This window comes from Corylus avellana, chromosome 5, assembly GCF_965113065.1.
Source record: "Corylus avellana chromosome 5, dhCorAvel1.hap1.2, whole genome shotgun sequence".
Lineage (NCBI taxonomy): Eukaryota > Viridiplantae > Streptophyta > Magnoliopsida > Fagales > Betulaceae > Corylus > Corylus avellana.
Window position 1 is genome coordinate 26,195,231 of NC_142494.1, and position 20,844 is coordinate 26,216,074.

The following is a 20,844-nucleotide window of genomic DNA, read 5'->3' on the forward strand; positions in this document are numbered from 1 at the left end:
TATTAGGAGTATTACAACTTTGATTACAAAAAATACAATATGTCAATTTAATTAGTTAGTGACTGACTTATCAATTATACACTCTTAATAATTTATCAACTATAAACTATCATATCAATCGGTAACAAAATTATAATAAAAACTGTAATATCTCAAACATTTAAATATTTTAACGTAGTTTATTCGAGCACGTCATTAGTCACAAGTTAGCATATGAACGATAAAGAGACAGTTAACTGATTGCTTTGAATAATGATGTGGGTCAACTGCAAATGCTAGAAGATGAGTTGGCCAAACACCATTCAAGGTGAAGTCCCACATATCTTAGTCCCTGATTTGGTTCATTTCCTTTTCTTTCTTTCTTTCTTTTTGCTATACTTTACACCATTGAGGTGACACGAGCTCAATGAAAGTATAAAGTTTTGAGCCTCGTTTGATAACACATTTCTCCTTTTTTTTTTTTTTTTTTTTTTAAACCTTACCAAACATTACCATGTTTTTTTTAAATGGCCATTCAACTCATGCCACATTGGCATGATAAAATGGGTACGAAGAATAGATTTATTATATGGTTATTCCAAACTAAAATCATGTAGGTATATTAGTCTAAAAGTAATTTAGGGTAACAAGTGAGAGACAAAAAAAGGGCTTAAAATGATATTTCATGAAAAAGCTAATGGGCTAGGTTGGACGTGGGCCAAAATGCTTTTCGTTTTAATCTTGGGCCAACAATACTATGATGGGTATTTTAATAATGTCGGCCCGGACCGACCAGACCTATGGGCCTATGGCTACCCCTACAATGATCTATAATCTATTTCTTGACTCTATCATCAAATCATGGATTATTAAAAGTTTTCGAACGCAAATAATCCCAAATCAAGGTAGATTTTGAATTACTTGAAAAAAAGGGTAGATTTTGAATTGGCTGCTCACAATTGATAAAGTCTTTTTTACTTTTTATATAATAAACACATAAAGAAACGGGTCATCAAACATTTCAAACGGTCGTGTTCGAGTTGAAACGGGTCGCATTAAGTTAGGTTAAAAGCGGGTTAACACATGTCACATTTGGATTTAAATGTGTTAAATGAGTTGACCTATTTGTGACCCATTTATTTAATGGGTTAAACGGATCATGTCGAGGTACTCGCAAGTTGTATTTGAATTTGGATTTAAAGGTATGATGCGAATAGTATTCATGTTGACAAATTAAGTAGAATGACCCAAACCCGAACTACCAACCCGTTTTGCCGGCCTTTTTATGAAATATGCGTACGGCTTCACCTCTCCAAAAGAGGGAGATGGAAGTGCAGGAAGAAGGCATGAGCCTGGAAAGCTTTCTGAAGTGGGCAGCAGACCTTGGAGTTTCAGACTCAACAGGAACGGTCCCTTATAACTGTTTGGGACATTCTCTCTCCCTCTCCTACTTTCCTCACGCCGGCGGGTACGTGCAATTTCATTTTCATCTCCTTTCTTCATCTTGGCCAATCCTCTGTCTCTCCGTTTGGTTGCCGAGAAAATTCAATATGTCAATCTTATGTTATAGTTTCTATGTTTCAATGAACGAAATGCTCAACCCAGCCATCCCAAATTGCTGTAGGCTCTTCTGGGTGGAATTAGAAAAAAATAACTTCTTTCTCCATCCAATTGATGAAGTCAAGATTCAATCTTGATTTTATCGGTAACCAAACTGGGGTCGGGGAAGGTGAAGTTATTAGTATTTATGGGAGAAATTATTGATACTCAAATGGGTCTATCCTATTTTTTCCTCATATGTTAATGGGGAATGCTGCAGTAGAGGTTTGGGTGCTGTGCGTGATCTTAGAAAGGGAGAGCTAATTCTTAGAGTTCCAAAATCCGCTTTGATGACCAGGGAAAGCTTGTTGAAGGATCACAAGCTCTCTGTTGCTGTTAATAAACACCTTCCTCTCTCCTCTATCCAGGTTTCTTTCTATGAATGAATTTTCATTGGTTTGTTAAGTACGTAGAACTAGTTGGACATTAAGCTTATTCTACCTTCAAATTTCCAATGCAGATATTGACTGTGTGTTTATTATATGAAATGGGTAAAGGAAAGAGTTCATGGTGGCACCCCTATCTGATGCACTTGCCGCGCGGTTATGACATTTTAGCAACTTTTGGCGAATTCGAGAAGCAAGCTTTCCAAGTTCAGTTTTCTGATTGTACAAATTTTAGTTTGTTTGATTAGGTTAGGTTTCATTACCTCGATTTAGGATCTATATCATATGCTATTTATTTACAGTTCAAATGGTTTCTGAAGTATTTAAATGGTTGCTAGGTTGCTGATGCTATCTGGGCCGCAGAAAAGGCCATATTAAAGGCAAAATTAGAATGGAAAGAAGCTAATCAACTGATGGAAGAACTTAAGCTTAAGCCTCAACTCCTGACGTTTAGGGCTTGGCTTTGGGCTGCTTCAACTGTGAGTTACTTATCCTTCTGTTACAACTAATGCATACTAACATAGGTTTGCCCATTGATATGTCATTTCTGATTTTTTAGTCAATGAGCATAGAAAATTCATATGCCTTTTTTTTTTTTTTTTTTTTAAAAAAAAACTTTCAAATGTCAGACCACAAATTGTGATTAAACATTCCCTGGCTTTGATACAATAGTCTAACAAAGAGATGGCCTGATATTTTGCTTTTATAACTGGGTTATGTTCATCAATTTAATAGTCTCCATCTGTTAATTGTTGCATTCATGGGGTGTCTTAGTTGTATCTTGGCCTAGTTTATATTTGTCAGTAATCTAAATCTTTTATATCTGATCCTGCTGAAAGATATCCTCACGTACGTTGCATATACCATGGGATGAAGCGGGATGTTTATGTCCTGTGGGAGACTTATTTAACTATGCTGCACCAGGAGAGGAGACAGTTTGTTCTGAAGAAGTAGACAGTTGGATGAGTGCCCCACCCTTTCAGGTCTCTTCTCTGTCGAATGGGGACAGTGCACAGACTTCTTGCACGGAGCAATTTGATACTCATGATCAGAGGTTAACTGATGGCGGGTATCGGGAGGATGTTGCTGCATATTGCTTCTATGCTCGGCAAAATTATACAAAAGGAGAGCAGGTACTGCAAACTTTCAATGACATTATTCAGAATAAAATTTGTGGTTCTTATAGCAGTTTTTTGCTGATCTATATATATACCAAATGGTTTCATGAATTGTTGTATTTGGTTTAATGCTTCTGGCTTCATTTTCCATATCTAGGAACCCAATTTTGAAGTGACTTGCCATCATTTTTAAAAGAAAATTCATTAAATAGTTTGCCTAGGGGTTACAAACCAAGTATACAAGTTATATACAATAGAGGCATGACCGTAAATTTATTTTGATAAGTAAAAAAAAAAAAAAAAAAAATGAAGGGGCAGGAAGAAGAGGTAAGATCAGCCATCCATGATCCACGATTGCTTTCCATTTTCTTTTCATCTACCTCTGATCCTCCTTGAAAGGTCCCTTAGAGAGTGCAAGAGACATGAATTTTCAGCAATGCTTTGCTTTCTTTCTATGGCAAGTTGCTTGCCCCATTTTGAGAAACTCCGTTCTCAGCTGTTACAAACCTCCTTCCTTCTAAAGCAGCTCTTCTCTCTTTCATTTCCCACAAAAAGACTTTAGCTGGCAGCTGAATTTTCTCTCAGAATGCTAGCAGAATGTTTCTTTCTCTTTTTGACACAATTAGCTCTCAATTCCAGCTGAGTAAACTTTGAGGAATTTCTAAATGTTTGTATTTTAGCTGCCAACAGCTACTGTTGACTAAAGTTTGTTCAGATACTTGCCCATGTTTGACATGTTCTATAAATAGATCAAGGCTAAGTTTGATAATTACATCTGATTTTTTTTTTGTCTAAACAACTAGACTATGAAAGAAATGTCTTTCAAAATGGTGTCTGGATCACAAAGCCTCATGTGATGATAAATGTGAAATTAAATGGCTTTTTGAGTGTAAAAATAGAAACCTGTTGGAAGTTGATATACTGGGATGACAAGTATGGGAGTGCTTAAAGAATTTTGGGTTGCTGAAGTGTTTCTAACAATATTAATGTATGACACTAATCATGTATTGTCAAACTGTGTCTTCTACAATTTTATAATATTTTATCCAAGAGCAATGAAACCCTAACTGATGCAGCAGCTTTGTAAAATAGGAAATAAACCAAGTTTGATTGAAATCAATTTGTGCTAATGGTAGATTCTGTGTTAGAAAATGGGAAGTTGGGGAAAATGGAGCTTGATTGTGGAGCCAGAAGATAACAAACAAAGAAGAAAAAGATTAGGAAGCAGAAAGATAGTTGAGGCATCTCTCCTCACTAGCGAAGAGACACACATCTTGATCTGGAGTTTTGTGGCATCTCACTTCAAATTAACCTCAGTGGCTGCTATATTCTTCAAGGAATGTGTAACTTAGGAGTCGACTGCTCGAGGCGAAGGTTTTTTTTTTTTTTTTTGGGCTCAGGGCTAAGTATTTAAGAGGGTAAAAAGCACATTATAAGTTGGGATACTTCAAGGTCAGACAATAACACAACTAAGATTTGAGTTAAGAATAGCTAAATTTTATGGGGCCATGACAGCCTGTTAATCAAGATTGCTGAAAAAATAAGAGCCATTCAACTTTCTAAAGAATGAGAAATGATAAAAGCATGAGTTTATAATAGATGTTTTATTTTGTGATATTTTTTTGATAAGTAGATATTTACAACTAATGTAAATATTGTTATTTGCTTGCAACCAGTTTCTTAGTTTGAAAATGAAACTGGGAAACCAACACAAGTTATTATTCTCTGCAGGTTCTTTTATGCTATGGGACATACACGAATTTGGAGCTTCTTGAACACTACGGGTTTCTACTAAACGAAAATTCCAACGACAAAGTTTTTATTCCCTTGGAACCTGAAATTTATTCCTCCAGTTCATGGCCAAAGGAGTTGTTGTATATTCATCAAAATGGAAGGCCATCCTTTTCCCTATTGTCGGCTCTGCGATTATGGGCAACCCCTTCAAACAAGCGGAGATCTGTAGGACACCTTGCTTATTCAGGTTCTCAACTCTCAACAGAGAATGAGATACATGTTATGAAATGGATATCAAAGAAATGCAATGCCATTGTGAAGAATTTGCCAACATCAATCGAAGAAGACAGTTTGCTACTAAGTTCCTTTGACGAAATCCAAGATATCCATTCCATTTTGGAGCCCGGGAAGGCGTTATCGGCTTCTAGAGAGATTAGGGCATTCTTAGAAGCCAATAATGTACAAAGTGATAGTAATTTACTTCTCTCCAGGAAAATTAGAAGGTCAATCGACAGGTGGAAATTGGCTATCCAGTGGAGGCTCAGATACAAGAAGATCCTTCTTGATTGCATTTGTTATTGCACTGAAATAATAGATTCTCTCTTCTGAGAAATGTTTCAGCTTTGAGAATTGAATGAGGCCTAGTTTAATGCTCCCTCTCTCTCTCTCTAACCGTAGAATGCCCAGATACATATTCCACCTGGATCGGATCGTCAAAACCAGAAACTGAAAATGAAAGATAATAATTTTGTTCATATTATGGTTTGGTAAGTTCTCAAAACCGCAAAGCTCAAATATTGCATCTCATCTGGAGGTCGTGAAACAGGTGGGTATGACATCCAACTCATGTTTTAATTTGCATACAATCACAAGCTTGGCGTATAGGTTCATTTCCAATACTGATCGTGAAACACCATGAGCAGCAGGATGTTGAGGTCCAAAGTTCGAAGTGAAATTTTTGATTTGTCTGTTCCTAGTCGTCATGGGAAAGAAAGGCAGAAATAAGAAAGAGATTATTCCATGAGAGCTTGTCCAGTACTACCAGTACCTGAAATGCATCTCCTTCGCCGGTGCGCAATAGCTCTACCTGGCGTGCCGCCTTGCCATGCAAGCGAAGCACAATACGGGGGGCAGCAGTGAGGAATCTTGGACAATGGGTAAAAGCCCAATCCAGCAATTTCGCGTGAGTGAAGAAGGGCAATGCCGCTTGTAAAGCGCTTACTAGATGAACATCATAATCCAAATATTCATGAAGGGCTGATAAAAAAAAAAATCAGATTTGTCAATTTGGTTGGTTAGTTATTGATTCAACCAAACATTCTTAATTATTTCATAATTTGTGGGCTGTTATATCAATTTGTATTCTGAACTTATTGGTTGCAGCACATATATCATCATCACTTAAGATGAGAAATGCCATCACTATTAGATGCAAAATTTAGTAGCGATTTAAATTGGAAAATGGATTTGGACCAAGGCTGGGGAAGGATAGCAGCATGGTCATAGGGGCCATCCATCTGTTTTGACATGTTCATCGTGTATGTTGATGTATAGTATGAGTGATATTGAATGATTATATATATTCGAGTATATGGATCATAGAACATAAGATTGAGAAGAAAAAAAATGTATTAACCCCAATTCATTATTGTTAGTACCATATAATTTGTCGGACACCATAAGTGGAGTTTGTATCCCTACACGTAAAAGGAACATTAAGAGCAAATCAGACATTTCCCTGAAGTAAAAAACATGACACGAACTGAACATTCTATAAAATTCGATTCTTCAAAGCTTCTTGTCGATCCGCCTCGCTTCACCTTCAACTACAGACAACAGATTGCAGGAGGTACAAGGAACAAAAGACTATAACCCCAGTCAATGAAACTACGCAGATTCAAGTATTTGGCCAAAACATATCTGCAATTTAATTGTTAGCCTTATATATTAACATTATGAATTGCCGTAATACAAACAGAATTCTTGAGATAGCAATACTCTGTGATTGCATTTGATTAAAATTTTAATTTTCATTGAATGGTATAAAACGAATGATCAAATCACAGTAATGAGAGAGATGGATCAGAACATTTGGCTTGGTTTCTCAAAAGAGAAAAATCGCACAGTTTAATCAGCTTCGATCATTTGGGGAAAGGATCATCACTTCCATCTCTCATAAATTACAAAAACATTCAAAATCATTTAAACAAGACTCAAACAATTATAGTAAGATTACAAACATAAAAGAAATAAAATCGAAGACGAATAATGGATCAGAATACTGGCTTGGATTCTCCTAAAAAGAGAATTACAAAAATGTAGCACAGTTATAATCAGCTTCGATCATTTGGGGAAATAATCATCACTTCCATCGTTCACAAATTACACAATCATTTAAAACAAGTTTCAAAAAAAATTTTGTACATTCAAAAACACAAAAGAACTAAAATTGACGACGAAGAATGGATCAGAACACTGGCTTGGATTCTCCTAAAAAGAGAATTACAAAAAATAGCACAGTTATAATCAGCTTCGATCATTTGGGGAAATAATCATCACTTCCATCTTTCACAAATTACGAAATCATTAAAACAAGTTTCGAAAAAATTGTGTACATTCAAAAACACAAAAGAACTCAAATTGACGACGAAGAGTGGATCAGAACACTGGCTTGGATTCTCCTAAAAAAGAGAATTACAAAAAATAGCACAGTTATAATCAGCTTCGATCATTTGGGGAAATAATCATCACTTCCACCTTCAACATTGTCACGATTTCGTTTGATTTTCTAAATCAAAGAATAAAATTATAAATTGAAAAGAAAACACATGAAATTTGCCCAAATCTGCAAGAAAGATTGAGCCACTAGACTCTCTCTCTCGAAGATTCGCAGAGACGGAGCAACTATGGGCGTCAGCTCATACGCAAGCGCTCACTGCCATCTGAGAGCCGGTAATCAGTAAATGACGCCGCGTGATATTCATTCATTCAAAGGAAAAGAAGTGAAACCCTAACGCAAACGCTATAGCTGTGTACATCGCTCACCGATGTGGTGGAGGCTTCTTACAATGGTTCTAGTGAGAGAGAGGTCAAGGTATTTATAGCTGGTCTTCTTCTTCGAAACCCTAATTTTGACCTGGGTTTAAGGATTGAAGGCTGCTGCCGTGCCACGTGTAGGGCAGATGCTCTTCTCGATAAAGCTCTCGGTCCCGAAGGGCCGTGCTTGGGTTGCCAATTCCAGGCCTAGTGTTGGGGCTGGGCCAGACTTGGTTCAGTTGACTCCTGGACATGTAATTCCATGGTGTTTGCCCCGCCCCAACTAGGGCCAACCTGACCCGTGGATAGTCTTTTTTTTTTTTTTTTGTAACTTTATAGCCAAAGCTTCTATGAATTGATGTATACTTGAAAATGAAGAATATTTTTTTTTTTCATTTAATAAAAATAAGTTTCTAAATATTTTTGTTTTTTCTTCCTATTTAATAAGTTCCAATTGTGGGATTCTTTTTTGTTTTAGAATTTGTCATGTGTTTGTTCTAAACTTTAACTATATACATGAGTAATATTACAAGTCCCTTTTGTGTGTCTCTAAGGATGATGTGCCTTTTAAAATCATCATTGACCTTGTGATTAATTACTATTGGATTAAATGATTTTAAAAGATACGTTATTTTTTTTAGAGATATAAGAGTGACACAAGAATGATTTTTAGAATTACTCATAAAAACATGGTTTGAACTCAATACTACCGTTGATCAAGTAATGCTAGAAGTCATTATTGTGTCTCTTTAAAAATGATGTGGCTTTTAAAATCACCACTAGGCATATGAGGCGATTTTAAAGTCACCTCATTCATGGAGTGACACAAGAAGGACATAAAAGTGACTTATAGAATTACTACCATTGGTATGCTCTGATACCATCTTATTCTATCGCATAAATAGTAATTTTAAGAGCCTCATAATTTTTGGAGAGATACAAGAGTGACACAAGAGGGACTTGTAGCATTACTCCGAGATTACTCTTATGGATTATGGAGTAATGCTAGAAGTTCTTCCTGTGTCATTCTTATGTCCCTTTAATAATGACGTGGCTTTTAAAATTACAATTTGATCAAAATCCAATAATAATCAATTACAAGCTTAATGGTGATTTTAAGAACTACATAATTATTGGAGAGATGCAAGAGTGCCATAAGAGGAACTTGTAGCATTACTTCATATATATAGGCAATGCCTCGAGGAGTAAGACAATGAGCAACATTTATCAAGGATTTGAATCCATAACAATTAGCGATTCAAAATATTGTAATTGTCAGCAATTTAGACAATAAAGAGAATTTATGTGAAACTCAGCTGCTCGATAGATGGTCCGACCGTCCAAAATGTATTTTAAATTCCCACGTGAACTTTCTCACAATAAGAATTTGGGCGGCAGATCCTGTATATATATATATAATTAGCAAAAGGAAGGAGTTGACGTGAACCAGGTTGATTGAAACTCAACATGGAGTTTCCAACCTAAAAAGACTGCAATGAGACAAGGTAAGGTGTTGCCGTGGAGATGGCAGCTTTTCATATTCCTTGTTATGGTCACAAATGGCATAAGACAGAAAGTAAGGAAAGAATGATACCCAGAACTTCCGTGAGAGAAATAGTGTCCATAGTGGCTTTGCTTTTTAACCTGCAGAATCTCATAAATTCTTTTCTTTTCTTTTCCTTCCCTCACTTGAGAGATGTTCTTTACTTTCTTCTTCTTTTTCTTTAATTTTTCCATCCAGAAAAAAGGTTAGAAGAAACCCGAAGCAAGCTCCTGATAAGTTACCCATGCATGGATTGATGATAGTGATATCTATAGCTCTATAAATGCAGAAATCCTAGATACTGATGAGGAAATAAAAAAAAACAGCTTGTTAGAAATCGTCTCCAAACTCGTATTTTTTGAATAAGTTCAGAATTCCTCAACATGTCTTCTGAAACTTCTGCTAAAAAGCCTTCTGCGGCAACCTTGAAAAGCTCCGAGTCAAAAGCTGATAACATGCCAGATGACTTGAAGCAGAGCCGGTACCAAATGAAGAGGTGCTTTGCCAAATACATTGAGAAGGGAAGAAGGATAATGAAACTTCACCATTTAATGGAGGAAATGGACAAAGTCATCGATGACAAGAACGAAAGAAACCAGGTCTTGGAGGGTTTGCTTGGCTACATTCTCTGTTCCACACAGGTTCTTATATTTCTTTTTTTACTCACCATTTCCTTTGCCAACATTATGAGATTGAAATGATAGTTTTACTGAGTTTTCTATGCCATACGCTTGAGATTTGCAGGAAGCTGTTGTCGTCCCACCGCATGTTGCCTTTGCCATAAGACCAAATCCTGGATTTTGGGAGTTTGTCAAAGTCAGCTCTGATGATTTATCGGTTGAGGCCATCACCCCTTCAGACTACTTGAAGTATAAAGAAATGATAACAGATGAAAAATGGTATGCCTTCTCTCTTCCTTTAGTTCTAATTGTTTGCTTCATATTTTTCCTATTTGTTTTTGGATTTATTTTAGAAACCCAAATGTAATAAGGAGTAGAAGAGGATCCATGAAAAAGGGAAAGAAAAGTTATTATCCACTCACCCTCTTTGATCATCTGTATCACATACGTATTTTCTGGCTTAACAGCATTGTTTCTCAGCTTGTGGTTCACATATTGTGTAATAACTGCATATTACTTTGCAGGGCAAAGGATGAAAATGCTCTGGAAGTGGATTTTGCAGCATTTGACTTCTCTATTCCTCACTTAACCCTATCTTCTTCAATTGGAAATGGACTCAATTTTGTTGCAAAGTTTGTAACTTCAAAGCTTAGTGGAAGAATGGAGAATGCACAGCCTCTTGTGGATTACTTTCTATCACTAAAACATCTAGGAGAAGTATGGGAAAGGCAGAATTTGAGTCATTTTAAGAAACTTCGATAAAAAAAAAGTTTTAACTTAATTTCCATTATGGAGAAGTATGGTTCTGAATGCTAATGGTGGTTGTAAATTTGCAGAACCTTATGATAAGTGACACTCTCAATACTGCCCCGAAGCTTCAGGCGGCACTAATAGTGGCTGAAGTGTACGTCTCAGCCCTTCCCAAGGACACTCCATATCAGAATTTTGAGCTAAGGTGATCTATCTAATACTTAGTTTTTGTTTTTTTTAGCAGACCCTTAAAAATTGATATCTGGTAACCAAATTCTACACAGGTTTAAAGAGTGGGGCTTCGAGAAAGGGTGGGGAAATACTGCACAAAGAGTAAAGGAAACAATGAGAGCAGTCTCAGAAGTACTGCAAGCACCTGATCCAGTGCATATAGAGAAATTATTTAGCAGACTTCCTGCAATATTCAATGTTGTGATTTTCTCTCCTCATGGCTACTTCGGCCAAGCAGATGTCCTGGGCTTGCCTGACACTGGCGGGCAGGTGAGACGTTTTGATTTGGCAGTAAAGAAAGTAGTCTGCTTGCAACAAATGGTTATAAGAATTTTCAAAATTAGTATGTATATATATATCTACTCTGTGGTCCGAGAATGTTTTAAACGAAAGGTTTTAAAGAGCGTTGAAAGAAAGAGTCTCACATGAAAAAAAAAAATTAAAAAATAATGCCAAGTTATTGCTGCAATTGCTTTGCAGCAAGCAATATTTGGGTGTATACACTTGTGCGTGGCAGTGGGCTGTAGGGAGTTAGTAGCGCCTTGATGGTCAAATTTTAATGACTGTTTTATAACACTGAAAATTCTCTCTCTTTTGTCTCTCTCAAAATCTCTTGTATTCTTAAAACTTGATTTAGTGTTCCTACAGAATTGACACTCATTAGCTAGCTGGCACTTTCCTCTGTATTGTAAACAGGTAGTTTACATTCTGGATCAAGTGAGAGCTCTGGAAGAAGAATTGCTGGCTAGAATTAAGCTGCATGGGCTGAATGTGAAGCCTCAAATTCTTGTGGTTAGTATCATCAACAGCCAAGAAAAATTTCCCAATAGCAGCAGTTTAGTTTGAAAGTATTATGTGATCATGTTTGTTGACCATAACAGGTAACACGGCTCATACCTGATGCCCGGGGAACCAAGTGTAACCAGGAGATTGAACCAATCATTGGCACTAAGCATTCCAACATTCTTCGGGTGCCTTTTCAGACAAAGAATGGAGTCCTCCGCCAGTGGGTTTCTCGTTTCGACATTTATCCCTATCTTGAGAGGTTCACTCAGGCATGATTCTAAACTTCATCTACTGACACATTTTTTTTTTTTTTTCCCCTCTTGTGGGCTTCAGTTAATCTTATGAATTTTTGGGTCTCTTCTATATAAACAGGATGCTACAGCAAAGATCCTAGACATCATGGAAGGGAAGCCAGATCTTATAATAGGAAATTACACTGATGGGAATCTGGTGGCGTCTCTCATGGCTAGTAAACTTGGGATAACTCAGGTGTCCTTTCTTCATCAGTTGATGCAGCTATAGAGTTTCTCTTGATTTCCATATTTACTAATCTATAGTTTACTTACAAACCAGGGAACTATTGCGCACGCTTTAGAGAAGACTAAGTATGAAGATTCTGACATCAAATGGAAGGAGTTGGACCCCAAGTATCACTTCTCATGCCAGTTCATTGCTGATACAATTGCAATGAATGCAACGGATTTCGTCATCGCTAGCACATACCAGGAGATTGCCGGAAGGTTAGAGAATTACCCGTGTGTTAGAATATAAATTAAATAATTAAATTTCATCTTTTTCTGTTAGCTTAAACTCTTAGAATAAGTGATGATTTAACATGAAATTTGTCTAGCTTGAATTGTTTGAGGTATAAATGCAATAAAGTTTGTTTAATATGAATTTGATTGTTCTTGTTGCAGCAAAGACAGACCAGGACAGTATGAAAGCCATGCTGCATTCACACTCCCGGGGCTTTGCAGAGTTGTTTCAGGCATCAACGTGTTTGATCCCAAATTCAACATTGCTGCCCCAGGGGCAGACCAATCCGTCTATTTCCCTTACTCTGAGAAAGAAAGGAGACTCACATCATTTCATCCCGCCATTGAAGAATTACTCTACAGTAAAGAGGATAACAATGAACACATGTGAGTACTGTTGAAGAATTACTCTATTTTTATGCTGCTAAGTAGTCTGAATTACCTAACATTGCATCTGAACTTTTTATATATGTGGAAACAGTGGATATCTAGCAGACAGGAAGAAACCAATAATCTTCTCAATGGCAAGGCTGGATGTTGTGAAGAACATTACCGGATTAACTGAATGGTATGGGAAGAACAAGAGGCTGAGGAGTTTGGTTAACCTTGTTCTGGTTGGGGGCTTCTTTGATCCTTCCAAATCAAAGGATAGAGAAGAAATGTCTGAAATCAAAAAGATGCATGCATTGATTGAAAAATACCAACTTAAGGGTCAGATAAGATGGATTGCTGCACAAGCTGATAGGCATCGAAATGGAGAATTATACAGATGCATTGCTGACACAAAGGGAGCTTTTGTGCAGCCTGCTCTGTATGAAGCATTTGGCCTAACAGTCATTGAAGCAATGAACTGTGGACTTCCGACCTTTGCAACCAATCAAGGAGGCCCTGCAGAAATCATTGTTGATGGGGTCTCAGGTTTCCATATTGATCCCAGCTATGGGGACGATTCAAGCAACAAAATTGCAGATTTCTTTGAAAAGTGCAAGGTGGATGCCACTTACTGGAGCAAGTTTTCAGTGGGAGGTCTGCAACGGATAAATGAATGGTAATCACATTAACCAGAGTTTTTCGATCATTTTCAGAAGTGCATTGACTGGATTAAGTATCGTTAATTCTGTTAAGAGTAAATTTCCCAATTGCAAAACAAAGTAAATGCCTACCTGAATCTGCTGGTCTTCGAGGGAACCGGAGACACTCCGATAATTAAGTCAGTATACTATACTCACTTAATCATTGAAGTGTCTCCGACAAGTGGATTCCTGTGATCATTTACTTTGTTTTGCAGGAACTCGATCGTTGCTCCGGCTGTCGGGAAATTTGCTCTAACAAAATCTATATGAAATTTGAATAATTTCTGCTCTCTTTGTAGCTACACCTGGAAGATATATGCAACAAAGGTGTTGAACATGGCGTGCATTTATAATTTCTGGAGACAGTTGAACAAGGAGCAGAAACATGCAAAACAAAGATACATCCAAATGTTCTATAATCTCCAATTCAAGAACTTGGTATGTTTTTTTATATATTTTCTTGTAATAAGTTTCAGGAATTGGCTCCTGTTTCTCACATGCCATTGATTGTTACAGGCAAAGAATGTGGCTATCCCAATTGAAGAAGCTCCAAAACCAGCCACGAAGCCAGATATCAAACCACAGCCCTCAAAAAGGCATGTTTAGTGGAAGCTTTCTTAATCTTATACGACTTCAAATGCAAAAATAAAATCATATTTGGATCATATTTAACAGATTTATTTTTTATTTTTTTTTTTATTTTTCCCCCTCAGGTAATGAAGCGTCTGGAGCTCCTTAATCCCCAAACTAATCTCTCGGTACACATAATAACCGAAATTGTTTGTGACGTAAACCAATGCTAATCTTTCAATGAGAGGACCTTTTACTACAAGTTCCTCGCAAGCTCACATGTCTCCACGTAACATTTATCACGTCCGAGTTAAAATGTGGTCTGCCATGTGACAATTCACCTGGCATTTTTCACGTTAATAAACTGATGTGACAATTCATGCGTTACTTATCATGTTAGTCACTAAAATGTAAGTACGATACTCATTTTCATAAAATGTGGACTATCACGTGAGTTTGAAAGGAAATTGTAGTAAAAAACTGCAGTACCCAAGCATTTTCTTCTCTCAATTTCACATATTCTTTCATTTAATTCACTTTTTCTTGAACATTTTCTAGATAAATAAAGGGACGCTACCAAACGTGTTAGAGGATTACTCCTTGAAATAGTCTGTTTATTAGAATATATATTTTCTATTTCTATTTTTGTTATAATTTTGCCAAAGCAAAACTATTGGCAATATATCTTCTCTAAAAATAAATTTTCAAAAGTTAGCTATTTTGGAAAACTCAAATAATTTTCAAGAATAAATATTCTGCATGCATGAATAATTAATAACAAATAATTTTCTTTCTCTTTTATTGGTTGCGAAGAATGTTTACATTTCATTTATTCTAAGGTACTTCATTTTTTTTTTTTTTTTTTTGTAGCACGACACGTACACAGTCTCGACTGCAAAGGTTGTTTGGAGCTTAAGGATCTAACAATGGTGTTCGTGTTATGTCTCGAGCGCGCATATCAGCATATGTATGAATAAGAATGTATTATTGGGCCTTTTGTTGTTTGTAACCCTTCCTTTTTTTTAATGCGGATTAATGTATTTACAAAATAAATAAATCTATTGTGTAACCCTTTTCACCTTCCCATGTATTGAATAATAATAATAATAAAAAAATTATGTTGTGTAAGAGAACTGGATTTTATGTGTTGAAAGATCAACAAGTTCTGTTGTGAGTGAGTCTTTTAAATGTTATAATAAGCATTCTATTCTTTTATTTATTTTATTTTATTTTTTAATATTGGGATCAAATATTTCATGCATGCCATGCCTTGATGTTTCAAAATGAAATAAATTTATCTGTATTATGTTATGAATTTATATGTCACAAAAGCCACATTTTCTAAGAAATAGATAATTAACCTAATGTATTATCGGAAGATGAAACATCTCAACATGCAAAAAGAAGAAAACAAATAGCTTCTCTGATTGTTTCGGAAGTCGTGGTTTATGGGACTTATATAGATAAAGAGAACATATGTTTTTTCAGACCAAGTCGATAAGGGTTTTACAGCTTTTTTATTTGTAGCGTCTAGACCTGGTATGAATGATCTAGCGAACAAGTGATTTTGCCAAATTACAATCTTTAGCTTGTATAGACCTGTGGCGAATGAGCTACATATTCTGTATCTTCAATTAAGCATTCTCATTCGGACTTGCCGGGAACGAGTCTCCTGGACCTTTTGCAATCTTTTAGTCAACATGCTGTCGGCCGAGCTTGCAATGAACGAGCTAATTTGTTAATATTTTCGAACTTCTATTGGGAAAGTTCTCATTAACTACAAACTTATAGCATTTTGAGTAAGTTTTTCAAAGGCACTAAAGCTTTTCTTCATTTGATATCAAAATTAAAAGATATGGTCATTTTACTCGGACGAGGTTAGTGCTAGACAACATATACAAACTTGAATTCTTATGTCTTGGATCAACTTTTACACCAACTTAACTATATATCTAATACTGGCAAACAAACATGTTTTTATACTAAATTTACCAATATTAAAAACCTATCATTCACCAAGAATTCAACAAATATAAAAGAATAGCAAGCAGCCCCCCAAAAAAAAACAAAAAACAAAAAAGACCCAGAAGAAGCCGTATAGAAGAGGCAACAAAAGGACAAAAAACAAAAAAGAAGCCCTCCAAACTGGATCGGAGGAATTTCCTTCAACTTAGTTTATAAAAGTGACATGTGTCCATTTTTTAATAACATGTGAGATGTATATGAATTTTTAATAAAATATATTTTAACTTTGTCCTTACTATTAAAAAAATATATACATCTCACATATTTAAGGAACATATATCACTTTTATAAACTAGGTTGAAGGAAATTCTTTCGATCCAGTTTGGAAGAAAACTTTGTTGGCAATACAAACAAGAGCCTTAAAAGAAGGCAAAAGTTAACAAAAATAAAATATTACATAAAAAATAAAAAGTGTCAAAATATAATCAAATCTCTGTTAACCGCCGAGTCCCGAGCCCCCTATAAAATGCCTCATATTATATTTTGAAAAGCTACCATCCTGTATTAAATAATTATTTTTGAATAATAATAATAATAATAATTATTATTAAAAATAATAATACTATACGACGAGGAAGTAAAAGACCGGTAGTTCCGCTCATGCGACGAACCGAACAAACCCATAAACAGCCAATTGCCAATCTGATTTGAGGTTCTCCTACCAGACTCCTACCTCCTTTTCCGCAACCGTTTTTCCTCCTCACTCCCAACAACTTTTTCTTCTCTTAGTTTTCTTTTCGCCTTTTAATTTGTCACGACAAAACAAACGCATGTAACGAAATAATAATAATAATAATAATAATAATCCCCCACCCAAAATACAGTTTCTATCTTTCCTTTTTAATTTCATCAAAGAGCGAAAAAAGAAAAAAAGATTAAATTTTTACCTTTGATTTTATCTTTTTTAAGAAGATCACCGTATTGTTAGATTTTTCCATTGTTCCTATAAACCGTCATTCCCTTCTCTCTTTCTGTGTGTGTGGGGAGATGAATACCAAAGGAGAAACGAGCTCGGGAGGGGCCAAAGATGGGGCTTTGGATTCATCCTCCGCTGCCAAGAAGAATTCCAAAAAACCCAAATGTGAGTAATGGCTATTCTTCTTCTATGGCATTTCAATTAAGCACTGTTTTTCTATATTAGGTGATTGCATATATTTTTATATATCTACTTTTTTTGCCTCTTTTTTGAGCATGTACTGCAATCTAATGAAGAATTTGATTAGCATTATTAATCTTGGCACGTTTTGTCTTTGCCATTGAAATTACCGCATCTATTTTAAGAATCCCAGATATTCGATTTGTGAGGGTTACAATTCATAGAAAGTGATCTTGCATTTGTAAGATAAGCTTTTAAAGCCACCAGTTGAATTGGAAGCAGTAAAATATGGGTTTTACTAGATCACAGGAAAAAGGGTTTTTATTTTTATTTTTTATGGCGTTTTAGTTACATTTGATGGAATGTTAACATAATGTATGTTTTAAAACTCTTGTCTTTCACTTACAAAAAAAAAAAAAAAAAAAATCTTGTCTTTTGGAGTAGTTTTTTTTGACAGATGTTTTCTTTTCTTTATTGCAGATTCTAGGTTTACACAGCAAGAGCTTCCTGCTTGCAAACCAATTTTAACACCTGGATGGGTATAGCTCAGCATATACATTTTTAATTATAGAATGCTATAGCTTTTTGCTTGGCTTCAATTTCTAGTGCATTTGCTCATTCTCTTCGCATATCAGCTCTTGTTTTTTTTTTTTGAAAAACTTTTGGGTTTCAGGTCATGACAACTTTTATCGCTGTTGGCATTATCTTCATTCCTATTGGCTTTGCTTCCTTATTTGCATCAGAACGTGTAAGATATTTTAATCCTTTTAATTTCTCAAGAAGTTCTAGTGTTAGCAGTGGAGTATTATTGAACAGGGAACTATCCATTTTTTGACATGCAGGTTGTGGAAATTGTGGACCGCTATGATGAGGATTGTGTTCCTCCTAATTACAGCTACAACAAGCTTGCATTTATTCAAAGTAGTGCAACTAACAAGACATGTACTAAGAGATTGACTGTTAGTTCCAATTTCTTCAGCACTATGTGTTTGATGTAGTTTAGGCTTTGGTTTCCCTTTACATATTATTTCTTTGAACTATCCAGTTCTAAAAGTGTGCAGTAATTTGATAATTTTCAGGTTCCAAAGCAGATGAAAAGTCCCATCTATATCTATTATCAGCTTGATAACTTCTATCAAAATCATCGTCGGTATGTTAAAATTACTTGTAAAAAATTATTTATTTTATCCGGTTATTCTGTCTTTTGGTAAGGATATGGATGGATGGAATGTTAAATAATTACACATGTAAACTTTGACACACATTTTTGCAACAAATTTATCATCTTCCATTCATACTTTGCTTTTTTTTTTTTCTTGAAATATTTGGAAACTTATCTGGAATGTGTAATACTATTATCAGATATGTTAAGAGTAGAAGTGACAAACAATTGCGGAGCAGGGCGAGTGAGGATGAAACAAGTGACTGTAAACCGGAAGCTGTCACTAAAAACAATTCTGCAATTGTTCCTTGTGGCCTCATTGCTTGGAGTTTGTTTAATGACACATACGGCTTTTCAGTGAAAAACAAGGTGCTAGAGGTCAGCAAAAAAGACATAGCATGGAAAAGTGACCAAGAGCATAAATTTGGCTCTGATGTTTATCCGAAAAATTTTCAGAGTGGAAGTCTGATTGGGGGTGCCAAACTAAATGCGAGCATACCTGTAATATGTTTTTCTTTACTTCCTAGCTTGTTGAATCTTTCCATGTTCCTTCCACCCTTCACCTCCCCAGGCCCCCTTTTCCCTTCTTTTTGAATTATCCTCTCTTGTATGTTTTAAAGAAGCAATTTTTATTGGTTTTGCATGTTACAGTTGAGTGAACAAGAGGATCTTATTGTTTGGATGCGAACTGCGGCACTGCCAACTTTCAGAAAACTATATGGGAAGATAGAGACAGACCTTGAAGCTAATGATGAAATAACAGTGGTAATACAGAACAATTACAACACCTATAGTTTTGGTGGCAAAAAGAGGCTGGTTCTTTCAACCACAAGTTGGATTGGTGGTAAAAATGATTTTCTGGGCGTAGCATATCTTACTATTGGTGGACTGTGCTTGTTTATGGCTATTAGCTTCATCCTTCTGTATGTGATCAAGCCAAGGTGAGTGGATGGTTTAAAAATCTTATGTATCACTGTGCTCAGTCAAAACTAGTTCCCCTTTTTGCTATGAAAAGTCTGATTCAATATTGTACAATGGATTATATAGTAGCTAAAACTGGTTTTTAGGTATCTGTAGGCAATTGTTTACTTGGTTAAATACCAAATCCTTCCAAATTTTACGCATGTTCATCAATGTTGATGAGCTTTTGATAGCATTGATCCATATTAGCACTTGTACCTCATCGTGTACTTTTCTGGACTTAGGGGGATGTCATAATAAAATTTGTGGTTTTGTCCTTAATCAATTTCTTTAAAGGTGGTACCCACCCAGATCCAAGTTCCGACACCTAAAGGTTCCCGCAAACAAGATACAAATTTAAAAATTCAGCTGCTTCTCATAAGGGATTCATTCTATCATTTTCTACTTTAGGTTGACAGCCATAATTAGAACATATTTATTTAATTGGTCTTGTTGAAAACTTATATGTTTGGGCACGTTCCACTATTTCTTCTCCTTCATCTGTACAGACAACCAAATATTGATGCCTCCCTGATTCAGATATCGATAATTGGTTCCTTAAATTGAAAAGCTAACTGATTGTAAAGTCTAGTCATTTTTAAGATGTGTCTGAAGTTGTTATTGGTTTCTTTGCAGGCCTCTTGGGGACCCATCCTACTTGTCTTGGAACAGAGGAAATGTGACTGAAAGTTTTTAAGATGTTCCTGTCTCTCATGTCCAGCGTTAAACTTTCTTACTAGGCTGAACCTTATCTATGTTTGAAACATTCAAATTTGAGTGTATATAAAGAAAGGTCTGCTGTGATCAATATTTTTCTCTTTTAAGAACCAATGTGTTGTTCTAAGTTGATGCTAGGATCAGTTTTGTTATAAATATTTAATAAAGCTAGAGAGATTTACATGTTCGATTCCCTCCGGTTCCTGCAATGCACGTAGTTCATGGGTGATTGAATGTATCTGTGGTGATAGTCTTGACAATGGATGGGCATTTCCCTAATGTAATTGAAAGAAAGAAACATACAGCTATACTTAACTTTTTAGATGGATTACTTGCCTAAATTTTTAATGCAGAAAATGACTGCATGGCACTACTGTTTGTTTTCCTTGTTTCTTGGAGATATCATTGTGCTTTTTGTTTACCATGTGGTTAGAAGATGTAAATACTACCCTGTTAGTTCCATCAAGTCCTCTCAACTTTGGGTTATTTGGACCACTCATTCTACTGTGGCTCGCTAGATAAGTTTCTTCTATAGATTGATGCATTATATGACTTTAAATTGTCTTATATTTATTGGCTGCTTTCAAAGTCACCTGGTCAAAATATATAGGGAAGGAGATTCACCTAATTCATCTTCTTAAATCCCTCTCTGTATATATCTTTAAGAAGATAATTAGGTGAATATAAACATGAACAAATTCATA

The 20,844-nt window shown here is 35.7% G+C and overlaps 3 protein-coding genes and 4 non-coding genes across 8 annotated transcripts; 3 read left to right on the plus strand and 4 right to left on the minus strand.

Annotated features, from left to right (window-relative positions):
* Nucleotides 1–1,304: 1,304 nt before the first annotated feature.
* SDG40 (SET domain group 40) lies at nt 1,305–5,576 on the plus strand. Its single transcript, XM_059594075.2, is given in 7 exon segments — nt 1,305–1,447; nt 1,799–1,946; nt 2,039–2,170; nt 2,303–2,443; nt 2,804–3,097; nt 4,814–5,420; nt 5,423–5,576. Coding segments are annotated over 7 exon segments (1,497 nt in total). The 3' UTR covers nt 5,455–5,576.
* A 1,317-nt stretch (nt 5,577–6,893) lies between these two features.
* LOC132183490 (small nucleolar RNA Z103) lies at nt 6,894–6,986 on the minus strand. Its single transcript, XR_009440453.1, has one exon. It is a non-coding gene; the product is annotated as a small nucleolar RNA Z103 (small nucleolar RNA).
* A 98-nt stretch (nt 6,987–7,084) lies between these two features.
* On the minus strand, nt 7,085–7,188 carry LOC132183493 (small nucleolar RNA Z103). The gene has a single exon (XR_009440456.2). It is a non-coding gene; the product is annotated as a small nucleolar RNA Z103 (small nucleolar RNA).
* A 90-nt stretch (nt 7,189–7,278) lies between these two features.
* On the minus strand, nt 7,279–7,381 carry LOC132183492 (small nucleolar RNA Z103). Its single transcript, XR_009440455.1, has one exon. It is a non-coding gene; the product is annotated as a small nucleolar RNA Z103 (small nucleolar RNA).
* An 88-nt stretch (nt 7,382–7,469) lies between these two features.
* LOC132183491 (small nucleolar RNA Z103) lies at nt 7,470–7,573 on the minus strand. The gene has a single exon (XR_009440454.1). It is a non-coding gene; the product is annotated as a small nucleolar RNA Z103 (small nucleolar RNA).
* A 2,159-nt stretch (nt 7,574–9,732) lies between these two features.
* Nucleotides 9,733–15,240, plus strand: LOC132181029 (sucrose synthase 5). Of its 2 annotated transcripts, XM_059594073.2 has the most exons (15): nt 9,733–10,036; nt 10,140–10,294; nt 10,540–10,732; nt 10,852–10,970; nt 11,050–11,266; nt 11,693–11,788; nt 11,878–12,051; nt 12,155–12,271; nt 12,356–12,522; nt 12,700–12,924; nt 13,019–13,585; nt 13,910–14,048; nt 14,127–14,206; nt 14,324–14,368; nt 15,051–15,240. In XM_059594073.2, the coding sequence occupies exons 1-14, from the start codon at nt 9,779–9,781 to the stop codon at nt 14,325–14,327; spliced, it is 2,511 nt and encodes an 836-aa protein (XP_059450056.2). In that variant the 5' UTR covers nt 9,733–9,778; the 3' UTR covers nt 14,328–14,368; nt 15,051–15,240. The 2 variants fall into 2 exon arrangements, with proteins under 2 accessions (XP_059450056.2, XP_059450055.2); XM_059594072.2 differs by lacking the exon at nt 14,324–14,368.
* A 1,714-nt stretch (nt 15,241–16,954) lies between these two features.
* Nucleotides 16,955–20,332, plus strand: LOC132181033 (ALA-interacting subunit 3). The gene is made up of 8 exons (XM_059594078.2): nt 16,955–17,286; nt 17,782–17,840; nt 17,975–18,049; nt 18,144–18,260; nt 18,381–18,451; nt 18,664–18,964; nt 19,115–19,404; nt 20,060–20,332. The coding sequence occupies exons 1-8, from the start codon at nt 17,193–17,195 to the stop codon at nt 20,118–20,120; spliced, it is 1,068 nt and encodes a 355-aa protein (XP_059450061.1). The 5' UTR covers nt 16,955–17,192; the 3' UTR covers nt 20,121–20,332.
* Nucleotides 20,333–20,844: the final 512 nt, after the last annotated feature.

What these genes read in the sequence shown, in the direction of transcription:
- LOC132181029 (XM_059594072.2), top strand. Translation starts at nt 9,779, where the DNA reads ATGTCTTCTGAAACTTCTGCTAAAAAGCCTTCTGCGGCAACCTTGAAA. An exon ending in TGCCTGACACTGGCGGGCAG is followed by an intron (nt 11,267 to 11,692) that starts GTGAGACGTTTT and finishes TATTGTAAACAG; the next exon opens with GTAGTTTACATTCTGGATCA. An exon ending in CTGCAACGGATAAATGAATG is followed by an intron (nt 13,586 to 13,909) that starts GTAATCACATTA and finishes CTCTCTTTGTAG; the next exon opens with CTACACCTGGAAGATATATG.
- LOC132181033 (XM_059594078.2), top strand. Translation starts at nt 17,193, where the DNA reads ATGAATACCAAAGGAGAAACGAGCTCGGGAGGGGCCAAAGATGGGGCT. An exon ending in CAATTTTAACACCTGGATGG is followed by an intron (nt 17,841 to 17,974) that starts GTATAGCTCAGC and finishes TTTGGGTTTCAG; the next exon opens with GTCATGACAACTTTTATCGC. An exon ending in TTCTATCAAAATCATCGTCG is followed by an intron (nt 18,452 to 18,663) that starts GTATGTTAAAAT and finishes TACTATTATCAG; the next exon opens with ATATGTTAAGAGTAGAAGTG.